We start from the raw sequence: 13,108 nt of genomic DNA, 5'->3' as shown, positions 1-13,108 counted from the left end.
TTCATTGTTTTTGATTAGAGAAAAATAATATACATTCATGCAATTAAAGTTGGGATCAGGTTGCCTTCATTATCACCTGTGCACAGCTTGTAAATCTGACAGATAAATGTCTAACTTAGACATGCATGGTCTCTCTTCTGACTTCCTACATGATTTTACAGGCTTTCAGAGCTCATGTAGCTTTTCCAGATTTTTTCAAGAATGCCACAGCAGAGTGGTGGGCAAGGGAAATTGTAGATTTCTACAATAACCAGATGAAGTTTGATGGCTTGTGTATTGTAAGTAAACATTAAGCAATTTATATTTTAAGTTGTTATTGTTTTATTTATGTAGTTATTATGCAGAATTCTTACTAGGTTCTAATAATTCCAACAAAGTATTTTTTGTGAAAATAGCCCACTCATTTTTCCATAGAAAGGAAAGACCTTTCCGTATGCATAGGACTATAAAATACAATGTTAGCAATTCATTTTATGTGTGTGGATGCTATTTCCTGAATATTTTCAACTTCACCAAGGAACCAAAAATAAAACGTCTCTTTATAACTATTTATAAATGCTTATAAACATTTATTTTATTTTTATTCAATGTAGGAATAAATCTCACATAACTGTCAGTCATTGGTATAAGAAATCATAATCTCTTACAAATATAGCAAATTATCTTTCAAACAATCTCTTAATTTTAGATGTGACTTTAAAATGTTGGTAGTAAGAGGGGGAGGAGCTAAAACGGTGGAGTATTGGGAGGACCCTAGACTTGCCTCATCCTTCAAACACAGCTAGATAGATATTAAATCATTCTGAATACCCAAGAAATTGATCTGATGACTGACAGAACAAACTGTACAACTAGAGGGAGAAAAGAGGCCACATCGTGGAAGGTAGGAGGTGCAGAGATGTGGTTTGGGGAAGAAACGATCACAGGTGCTGCTGAGGGGAGGGAGCCCTAGTTTCTGAGAGAGACAAAAGAGAGAGGAGCACATGGGATCACATAAGGAAGACACTTCCCCAAAGCCACTGTCTGGGAAAATGAGGAAGTCTGATTTTCATGAGTTTTTGCAACCAGCAGGGCTCAAAGACTGTAGTTTTAGAGGTCCATAGTGTGTCTGGGATAGAGCCCTAAGTGTACTGACCTACTCTTGTAGAAAAGGCAGGCAGATAACACTGAGACATATGGTGCGATCTGAAGATTACCTAAGATGCACTGTTCCCTCTTCTTGGAGCACATCTGGGAGAGTGCTCTCTGAGAGCGCCTCTCTGAGTACAAAAGAGCTGTCAGGCACCATTTCCCTCCCCTGCCCCTCAACATAGCACAGGGACACCTGCTGAGGCTGTCTAGCCCAGACACTGGCTGTTTAGTGTGCTTTGCTCCAAATCTCATGCTCCTGCCCTCTGGTGCAACTGTCCTTTTGGGTTAAACCTGCATCAACTCCAGCATTTCTAGACCCTTCCTGAGAAGACTAGTGCAAGTCCTCACCACACCAGGTCCCTAAAGCTTGGAGTTTTAAAGCTTGGCCATCCAGGCTGCAATAGAGCCCAAAGTGCACTGTGCTTCTCCAAGCAGGCAAGCAACCTAGACACAAACAGTATGAAAACAACAATCTGAAAAGTGCTTAGAACACACAAGGAGACCCAAGAGGGTCTCCCCGACAGCAGAAGGCACTAAATCCCCTCTCTAGGGATAAAGGAGTTGGCTAGTGCTAATTCCCTACCCTGCCCCTCAGCATAAACTAACCTCAGTAAATAGCAAAGGGCCAACTATGGCTGCTTAAACTGCTTACACCAAGTCCTACCTCCCTGCAGTCCAATGGTACTGCTTTTCTTGGGCAAGTGTGCTTAAGAACCAATGCAGTTTGTCCCTCCCCAGAAGACCAGCACAAACCCCTGCATGCACCATATGTATTGACCATAGAGTTCTGTAAAGTTTCAGTACTAATGGAAATAACGTCAGGTCTCTTTTAACAAGCGGATCAAAGACCACCTAGATAAAACCCACCATACTCTGGCCAAATTCTAAAGATTCCCCATATCAGGCAAGAAATAATCCTGAAGAGGACTGACCTGAGGGACAGAGCAGCCATAACAAAGCAGTAAAGTGCATGCAACACACACCAGAGACACTTCCTGAACACTAGGCTCTGGACATTATATAACTTCTTTTTCATAAATCCATTACTTTCAGGAGCAGGAAACATAATAGGCTATCATAAAACACAGAAGAAGACAGAAACCTAGACAAAATGACAAGATGGAGAAATTCATCCCAAAAAGAAAGAACAAGAAAGGGTCATGGCCAGGGATCTAATCAAAACAGATATAAGTAATATACCTGATCCAGAATTTAAAGCAACAATCATAAGGATACAAGCTGGGTTTGAGAAAAGTGTAGAAGACATCAGGAACACATATACCTCAGAGATAAAAGAGCTTAAAACCAATCAGGCTGAAATGAAAAATATGATAACTGAGATCCAAAACTGACTGGAAGTAATGACCACAAGATGGAAGAATCAGAGGATTGAATAAGTGATATAGAATATAAAATTATGGAAAATAATGAGGCTGAAAATAAGAGGGAAAGAAAAACATTGGATCATGAAAGTAGACTTAGGAAACTCAGTGACTCTATGATATACAATAACATTTGTATCGTAGAAGTCCTAGACGAAGAAGAAGAAGAGAAAAGGGGGCAAGTTTATTTGAAGAAATTACAGCTGAAAACTTTATCTAATCTATGAAGGAAACAGACTTCCAAATCCAGGAGACACAGAGAACTCCCATCAAAATCAACAAAAGCCGGCCAACACCAAGATATACCATAGCAGAATTTGCAAAATACACAGATAAGGAAAGAATCTTGAAAGCAGCAAGGGAAAAATGTCCTTAAGTAAGGGAAGACAAATAAGATTTGCAGCAAATCTATCCACAGAAACTAGCCAGACCAGAAGAGAGTGGCATGATATATTTAGTGTGCTGAATGGGAAAAGTCTGCAGTCAAATATACTCTATCCAGAAAGGCTATCATTCAGAATAGAAGGAGAGATAAAGATTTTCCCAGACAAACAAAAATTAAAGGAGTTTGTGACCTCTAAACCAGCCCTGCAAGAAATATTAAAGGGGACTCTGAATGGGAAAGACCAATAGCAACAAAGACTAGAAAGGTCCAGAGAAAATCTCCAGAAACAATGACAAAACAAGTAATAAAAGGGCACTAAATTCACATCTATCAATAATTACTCTGACTGTAAATGGACTCAATGTTCCAATCAAAAGATATAGGGGTGTCAAAATGAATAAAAACAAGGCCCATCTATATGCTAGCTGCAAGAGACTCATTTTTTAACTAAAGACACCTGCAGATTGAAAGTGAGGGGATGGAGAAACATTTACCATGAAATGGACATCAAAAGAAAACCAGAGTAGTCATACATATGTCAAACAAACTAGATTTTAAATCAAAGACTGTAAGAAGAGATGAAGCCGGGCATTATATCATAATAAAGTGGTTTATCCAACAAGATGATCTAACAACTGTAAATCACTTATAGCCCCAAATTGGGAGCCCCCGGATATATAAAACAATTAATTACAAACATAGAGGAACTCATTGATAATAATACAATAATAGTAAGGGACTTTAACACCCCACTTACAGCAATGGGCAGATCATTTAAGAAGAAGATCAACAAGGAAACAAGGTCTTTTTTTTTTTTTTTTTAAGATTTTACTTACTTATTTGAGACAGAATGAAAGAGAGAGAGAGAGCACATGAGAGGGGGGAGAGTCAGAGGGAGAAGCAGACTCCCTGCTGAGCAGGGAGCCCAATGCGGGACTCGATCCCAGGACTCCAGGATCATGACCTGAGCCGAAGGCAGTTGCTTAACCAACTGAGCCACCCAGGCGCCCAGAAACAAGGTCTTTGAATGACACACTGGACCAGATGGATGTAACAGATATATTCAGAACATTATTATCCTAAAGCAGCAGAACACACATTCTTTCCAAGTGCACATGGAATATTCTCTAGAATAGATCACATATTAGGTCACAAAGCAGGCCTCAACTAGTACAAAAAGAATGAGAGCATACAATGCATATTTTCAGACCACAACATTATGAAACTTGAAGTCAACCACAAGAAGAAATTTGGGAACACCATAAATACAGGGAGGATAAAGAACATCTTGCTAAATAATGAATGGGTCAACTAGGAAATTAATAAAATAAAAAAAAATACATGGAAACAAATGAAAATGAAAAGACAATTGTCCAAAACCTTTGGGATGAAGCAAAAGTGGTCATAAAAGGGAAGTATATAGCAATACAGGCCTACCTCAAGAAGCAAGAAAAGTCTCAAATATACAACCTAACCCTACACCTACAGGAGCTAGAAAAAAACAACAATGAAGCCTAAAGCCAACAGAAGAAGGGAAATAATAAATATTAGAGCAGAAATAAATAATATACAAACAAACAAGCAAACAAACAAAAACCCACAGAAGAAGAGATCAATGAAACCAGGAGCTGGTTCTTTAAAAAAAATAATAAAATTGTAAACCAGACTTATTAAAAAGAAAAGACAAAGGACACAAATAAATAAAATCATAAATAAGAGAGGAGAAACAACAACCAACAGAATAACACCACAGAAATACAAACAATTTTAAGAGAACAGTGTGAGAAACTATATGTCAACAAATTGGACAATTGGGAAGAAATGGATAGATTCCTAGAAACATATAAACTAAGAAAACTGAAACAAAAAGAAATAGTTTTTTAAGAAAAACTTAAACAGACTGATAACCAACAAGGGAATTGAGTCAGTAATCAAAACAAGAGTCCAGTGTCAGATGGCTACCCAGGAGAATTTTACCAAACATTTGAAGCATACCTATTCTTCTGAAGCTGTTCCAAAATATAGAAATGGAAAAAAAAAAAAAAAAACCCTCCAAACTCATTCTATGAGGCCAGGATTACCTTGACTGCAAAACCAGACAAAGCTCCCAACAAAAAGGAAAATTATGCACCAATATCTCTGATGAAATTGGATGCAAAAATTCTCAACAAAATATTAGTAAATTGAATCCAATAGTACATTAAAAGAATCATTCACCAAGATCACATGGGATTTATTCCTGGGTTGCAAGGGTGGTTCAATATTCATAAATCAATCAATGTGAATCACCACATTAATAAAAGAAAGGATAAGAACCATATGATCCTCCCAATAGATGCAGAAAAAGCATTGACAAAGTATTACATCCATTCTTGATAAAAACCCTCAACAAAGTAGGGACAGAGGGAACATACCTCAACATCATAAAGACTGTATAAGAAAAACCCATAGCCAATAACATCCTCAATGGACAAAAACTGAGAGCTTTTCCTCTAAGGTCAGGAATAAGACAGGGATATCCACTCTCACCACTGTTATTTAACATAATACTGGAAGTCTAGGTCTCAGCAGTAAGGTAACAAAAAAGAAATAAAAGGCACCCAGTTGGCAAGGGGGAAGTCAAACTTTTACCCTTTGCAGATGACATGATACCTTATGTAGAAAACCTGAAAGACTCCATCAAAAAATTTCTAAAACTCATACATGAATTCAGTAAAGTCCCAGGATACAAAATCAATGTACAGAAATCTGTTGCATTTCTGTGCAGCAATAATGAAGCAGCAAAAAGAGAAATCAAGGAATCGATCCCATTTACAATTGCACCAAAACCCTTAAGATACCTAGGAATAAACCTAACCAAAGAGATAAAAGATCTGTACTCTGAAATCTATAGAACACTTATGAAAGAAATTGAAGAGGACACAAAGAAATGGAAAAAAAAATTCCATGCTCATGGATTGGAAGAACAAATGTTGCTAAAATGTTTATACTTCCCAAAACAATCTATACTTTTCATGCAATCCCTATCAATATACCACCAACGTTTTCCACAGAGCTAGAACAAGCAATCCTAAAATTTGTATGGAACCAGAAAAGACTTCGAATAGCCAGAAGAATGTTGAAAAAGAAAGCCAAAACTGGTGGCATCACTATTCCAGACTTCAAGCTCTATTACAAAGCTGTTGTCATCAAGACAGTACGGTACTGTCACAAAAACAGACACATAGATCAATAAAATGGAAGAAAACCCAGAAATGGACCCACAACTCTATGGTCAACTAATCTTTGACAAAGCAGGAAAGAATGTCCAAAGGAAAAAAGACAGTCTCTTCAACAAATGGTGTTGGGAAAATTGGACAGCCACATGCAGAAGAATGAAACTGGACCATTTCCTTACACCACACACAAAAATAGACTCAAAATGGATGAAAGACCTAAATGTGAGACAGGAAACCATCAAAATCCTAGAGCAAAACACAGGTAGTACACCTCTTTGACTTCGGCTGTAGCAACTTCTTACTAGATATGTCTCCGGAAGCAAGGGAAGCAAGAGCAAAAATGAACTGTTGGGACTTCATCAAGATGAAAAGCATCTAAACAGCAAAATAAACAATCAACAAAACTAAAAGTCAGCCTATGGAATGGGAGAAGATATTTGCAAATGTCTTATCAGATAAAGGACTAGTATCCAAAATCTATAGAGAGCATATCAAACTAAACATCCAAAAAACAAATAACCCAGTTGAGAAATGGGCAGAAGACACAAACAGACATTTTTCCAAAGGAGACAGACAAATGGCTAACAGATACATGAAAAGATGCTCAACATTACTCATCATTAGGGAAATACAAATCAAAACTACAGTAAGTATCACCTCACACCTGTCAGAATGTCTAAAATTAACAACACAGGAAACAACAGATGTTGGTGAGGATGCAGAAAAAGGGGAACTGTCTTACACTGTTGGTGGGAATACAAACTGGTGCAGCCACTCTGGAAAACAGTATGAGAGTCCTCAAAAAGTTAAAAATAGACCTACCCTACAACTCAGCAATTGCACTACTAAGTATTTACCTGAAGGATACAAAGATACTGATTCAAAGGGATGCATGGACCCCAATGTTTCTAGCAACCTTATCAACAATAGCCAAATTATGGAAGAGCTCAAATGTGCACTGACTGATGAATGGATAAAGAAGTGGTGTGTGTGTGTGTGTGTGTGTGTGTGTGTGTGTGTGTGTGTGTGTGTAATATTACTCAGCCACAAACAAGAAATGAAATCTTGCCGTTGGCAACAACATGGGTACAGCTAGAGACTATTATGCTAAGTGAAATAAGGCAGTCAGAGAAAGACAAATACCATATGATTTCACTCATATGTGAAATTTAAGAACTGTAACAGATGAACATATGGGGAAAAAAGAGAGAGGCTAACCATAACATTCTTAACTATAGAGAACAAACTGAGGGTTGCTCTAGGGGAGGTGGGCAGAGGGATGGTTTAAAAGGATCATGGGTATTAAGGAGGGCACTTGTGATGAGCACTGGGTGTTGTATGTAAGTTATGAATCACTAAATTCTACACTTAAAAAATAAAAGTAAAAAAATAAAGAAATAAAAAGTTTTCTGTATGTATAAACTATATTTTGTGGTTTTAAAAACCACATACAATTGCTTTTGTAAAAAAGCAATTGATTGAAGGCTCTGGGGCAGGAGTGGAGAGGACATGGGAGAATATACACCATTATAATTTAATTTTATGTCTAGAAAACATAGAAAATTCACTTTTTTTTAAGATTTTATTTATTTATTTGATAGAGAGAGATGAGAGAGAGAGAGCACAAGAGGGAAGAGGGTCAGAGGGAGAAGCAGACTCCCCGCCGAGCAGGGAGCCCGATGCGGGACTCGATCCCGGGACTCCAAGATCATGACCTGAGCCGAAGGCAGTCGCTTAACCAACTGAGCCACCCAGGCGCCCCGAAAATTCACTTTTTTATTTATATTATATCTATAGAAACATACAGGACACTTTATGTTTTTCAAAATGAGTCATGAAATGTAAAAAAGAAACACAGATAAATACTAAAGAGCTTTAGTATTGAGATGCCTTACATTTTTGCTCTTTAGAATAGTGAATGTGCTCAAATATGCTGCTTTAATTTATTGTCTCTCTGAATTAGTTCCTTCGAGAATATATCTTCTAAATTCTTTTTGTTCACTTTTCCCTCTTTTTTTAAGGACATGAATGAACCATCAAGTTTTGTGCATGGAACAGTTAGTAACCAATGCAGAAATACAGAGTTAAATTATCCACCTTATATCCCAGGTACAATATTGTTGCTACACCTTTGATGTTATTGGTATTTATTAATAAGGTTTATAGACCTTATGATGTAGGTTTCACATTCCTAATTCCTACTACCCATCTACATATTGAACCATAACTCAACCCATTACCAATGCTATTTAACATTATTTTGAGAAGAAACATCAAGAAATATCTTGTATTTATATGAACACATTCCTAATAAACATGCTTAAAATTGTTACTTTGACTTTCTTGAGAATCTCCCCAGATTTGAAAATTCTCAATAATTCTTAAGATTAAAAAAAAAAAACTTTTATGAAGTTTTCTTTTTAAGTTTTTCTTCATTAGGAAAAAAATGAAAGGATATGGATAGCACTTTTTTGGTCGTTCCTGACTCAAGAAAAAGGGGCCCAGTCACTCAGCATTCATCCTTCTACTCTTATGTTCATAAACTGTTGACATCTAAAGTGATGGCAAAGCTCTGAAAAAAACACATCTTTAGCTGAGAAAAAGTAGATCAAAAACTAGTGTTATAACATTTGCTCAGTTCTTATCCCCAGGGCTTTATGTTACCAAATGGATTTTTAAGAAAAGTTTATTTAATCAGGATGTCTCATCTGAGTGCTCAAAATATAGTAGACATTTAGCAGTACCTTTTTATTTCAGGTTTTTATTAATTCATGTTAATTGGTAACATTTTCGTTGCTGAGTACAGTAAAATTTTTCATACAGTTTTCAGTCACAATTGTAACTACTGTCAGTTACAATTGCAGATTTTTTCATTTTTAATTAACAGAGACAAAGTGTACAAATGGTTAAAAAATCAATATTATTTTAAAACCATGATTAATGATTTTGCCAAAAGAATTTGTAGTTATGATTTATACATTTGGATACAGGGTACTTTATAATATATTAATGTTTTTACATTGCTTCTCCCCAGAACTCACAAAAAGAACTAATGGATTACATTTCAGAACTATGTGTATGGAAACCGAGCAGATTCTTAGTGATGGATCATCCGTTTTGCATTACAATGTTCACAATCTATATGGATGGTCACAAATGAAACCTAGTTACGAGTAAGCAATATTCATAATTATCCTTTTTGACTCTTTATTATCTTTTAGATATTAGACTTAATGTTTTACCTACTTCAAGATTTCTTCCCTGCTGACCTTATCTGGTAGCACTTTCCTTCCCAATGTTGTAACTTAGTTGGTCCTTTATGGCACTTAGAATTATTGTGTTTCTCTCTCTTTCTCTTCCCCTCTCTTCATGTGTATCATTTATCATTGTTTTAAATGTTCATCCCATTCCAAAAGCAATTCTGAACAATGTTATTTTGTTCCTCAATAGCTCATAGTAGCACAGTGATTAATAATAAATAGTAGGTGCTCAATAAATAGTTGTGAATGAATAAATGAGTAAATAATATATGATTGATGTCATTAATTAAGGCATTAAAGTTTGGTTAAATCTGTTATTTAAATCCTTTATAACCAAGTTACAATATGTGTAAGTGAACTTGATTTAATGTCCACAATAAAAAAATATTTATGTGAGGTCAGTGATGATGGAACACAAACTATTCTTTGAATATCAAGTCTTTATTGGCACTGTCCAATAAGACTTTTTGTAATGATAGAAATGTTTTATAATTCTAGGTTGTCCAATATGGTATCTACTATCCATATAAGGCTATTGAACAATATGGCTAGTGTGACTCAGAAATGGAGTTTTATTTTATTTTATTTTATTTTTTAAGATCTTATTTATTTATATAATTGAGAGAGAAAGAGAGAGTGCAAGAGACAGAATCTCAAGCAGACGTCCTGCTGAGTGTGAAGCCTGACATGGGGCTTGATCTCACGACCCTGAGATTATGATCTGAGCTGAAGTCAAGAGTTGGACGCTTAACCGAATCACCCAGGCATCCCCAGAAACATAATTTTAAATTTTATTTAATTGTAATAAATTTACATTTAAATTAAATAGTCCCATGTGGCTAGTGTTCACCATATCACACAATGCAGCTTTAGGTCACTGGTTCTTTTTTTTTTTTTTAAGACTTTATTTACTTATTTGACAGAGAGAGAAACACAAGCAAGAGAGGGAACACAAGCAGCGGGAATGGGAGAGGGAGAAGCAGGCTTCCCGCTGTGCAGGGAGCCTGATGCAGAACTCTATCCCAGGACCCTGGGATCATGACCTGAGCTGAAGGCAGACGCTTAAGCAGCTGAACCAACCAGGCGCCCCTAGGACACTGGCTCTTAACTACACAGTATAATCACCCGGAGATTTTTTTTTTTTTAATGTATTGATTTAATTGGTTTGTACTATACCTAAGACCTGAATTTTAAAAAAATTCCCAGGTGACTCCAGCGAACATGTAGGGTTGAAAACCACAGCTCTAATATATGACTGAAGTTGGTAAAAGAATGAAAAGAATTTTGGAGTAAAGGGTATGGGTAATATTTCCTCAGTTAGTGAAACATGCTTATCTTAGAACCAAACTTTTTCAACCTAGAAGAGGTGAATTATTTAAGATATTATCACATGAATGAATGACCACAGATTTGTTCACCAAATTCCAATGTAAGGACACTAAAATCATGTAGAAAGACTAGGAAATATCATTTTTAAGAGTAAACAAATTGATCTTCAACAATTTTTTTTTTTATTGGGACAAATGTTTCTTTAAATTTACCCTACATAATTTGGAGCACAACTATCCTCACTTTTAATCCTCAGCTAACCTCATTTTATCATAAAAATATAGATATTAAAAAGAACAAAAATACTGAAGATTGATAATCTTGTTGGCAAAACTTATGCATTTTGAGGGATGTTTAAGGGAAATTGAAAAGAAAATTTCTTCCCTGAGGTAGTAAATTGAACTTCTGGAACACATTTCACGGTTCCTAGCACACTGAGGGATGCTTAGTAAATTTAAGGAAATGTAGGTAAATTTCTGAATAGTTGATACACAAAGATATTTAGGGAAATTTAGGGATATTTAAAATACATTTTACTCTTAAATAACAAACATTATGAGGAAGAGATCAGTACAAACTTCCAAAGAACATTTTTAAATTTAAAGTCATAATACATTTCTTTAATAGTGTTAATTTTGCTCCTATTCATAAAATTTTCAGTAAAAGTTTCAACCACATTTGTTATTTAAATTAAATTAATAAATTTTAAATGTTGAGTTAAATAGTTCAATTTACACATAACCCTAGACTTTTCATGTTTTAGCTATTTTCTTGATATTTAATTTTTTCAGTTATATTAGAAAAAAAGTGAACTTTCCTTCAGAAGTTTTAGAAATTAAATATAGTCTATATTTTTAAAAACGTTGACAAATGTAAAAGGACACTATAAATAAATTACATTTACATTTAAGCAAAGGACAGATACTAAGGACTTTTTATTTATCATTGGAGAAAAGTGAAAGGATTAAAAACAAAATTTTTTTCTTCAAGTTATCCAGACTGTAGTATTTTATTGTTCCTTTTTTTTGATGCAGCTTATGTCTTTCAAAACTGGTGCAGATTTGACATGCAACTAGTTCTTGCTACTGTTCTCTTCATTAAATATGTCACAAACAAGAAAAACCAAGGAAAGAATACAATGAGTGGACTCAGAAACAGGAGATAAATAATCAGCTTGAGAAACTGCAGTTTTAGAGGAAGGACCTTGGATACCAGTGGCAAATGAAGTTTCATATATAAATCCCACACAAAAACTTTCAGTCTTCAGTAGATTTCTTTCTCTTATTTAAAATTCAATGTTTCACTGAAACAAAGCCTATGCTTCAAATGTAGGAATAAATACACTTAAAACTACCTCAAATTGTGCGTTCAAATTTCAGACAAGTATTCAAGGATTATATAACTATATAGTCCATATTTTCAACTTCAACAATTCCTGAGAGACTTTAGAGATTATTATATATTTTTCATTAGAAAGAATGTAGAAAAATCAAAATCTTTGTCTCCCTTTAGAAATTCCCCTTTGGTGGTGTTAAATATGTAATTTTTAAGTAAATGCCCCAGATTTTTTTAATCATAATTTAGAATAGAATAAAATAAATCAATAGATACAAGTTATTTTCTTAGATATTCCTATAGAGTTTTTCCCAATAATTTAAGGTATTTTTAGAAGTTTTAAAATTCTTTTCAAAAAATGCTAATGTAGGCAACTATAAACACACAATAAAAATACTTCCATAACAACATTACAATCCTTTCTATAAATTAGATTTTCCAAAATCAACTGGTAACAGAGCACAAGCTGTCTTACAGATGAAAAGTGTTTCTAAAAATTAAGCTATATTCATTATGACTAAACCATTTGTAAAGTTGGAACATGTTGAAAATATTTGGAAAATATTTATAGTGATGGGATTTTTAAATTATATTTTTAGTGGCAGCAAGTGATTTCTCAAAAGTTTTGTTCTCTAAATATTCTGTAAAGGGTTACAGAGGAGATTCTTCTAATGCAAGAAGTCCTTAAGAGAAAATTATTGTGAAAATACTTAACACAGAATTCTTCTCAATCAGAAATCTAACAAGACATGTTTTCAGTTATTGATTTAAAGCCTCAGCAAAAAATTTTTGCATACAGCAGAAGAAAAAGAAATTCTTTAAGAATATATATTTCTTGGGGGCGCTTGGGTGTCTCAGTCGGTTGAGCGTCTGCCTTCGGCTCCAGGTCATGATCCCAGGGTCCTGGGATAGAGCCCCCTGTCAGGCTCTCTGCTCAGCTCTCTGCCCTGCCACTCCCCCTGCTCTCTCTCTCTCTCACACTGCCAAATAAATAAGTAAAATTAAAAAAAAAAGAATATATATTTCTTGAATGTGAACACATTAAGAATTTGGAACAGCTCTATCTTT

At 35.1% G+C, this 13,108-nt stretch overlaps 1 protein-coding gene across 4 annotated transcripts in view; it reads left to right on the top strand.

Moving 5' to 3' along the window:
• The window catches only part of SI (sucrase-isomaltase), a 106,230-nt gene that overhangs the window by 66,948 nt on the left and 26,174 nt on the right, over window positions 1-13,108 (top strand). For 3 of the 4 annotated variants that reach the window (XM_027584972.2, XM_027584975.1, XM_027584974.2), the window contains 3 exons: window positions 162-278; window positions 8,138-8,225; window positions 9,151-9,289. In XM_027584972.2, coding sequence (XP_027440773.2) covers window positions 162-278; window positions 8,138-8,225; window positions 9,151-9,289 — 344 coding nt within the window. The remainder of the gene's footprint in view (window positions 1-161; window positions 279-8,137; window positions 8,226-9,150; window positions 9,290-13,108) is intronic. The other variant, XM_027584973.2, reaches the window with a different exon arrangement.

Source organism: Zalophus californianus, chromosome 1 (assembly GCF_009762305.2).
Source record: "Zalophus californianus isolate mZalCal1 chromosome 1, mZalCal1.pri.v2, whole genome shotgun sequence".
Taxonomy (NCBI): Eukaryota; Metazoa; Chordata; class Mammalia; order Carnivora; family Otariidae; genus Zalophus; species Zalophus californianus.
This window is presented reverse-complemented; position numbering and strand designations above follow the sequence as displayed.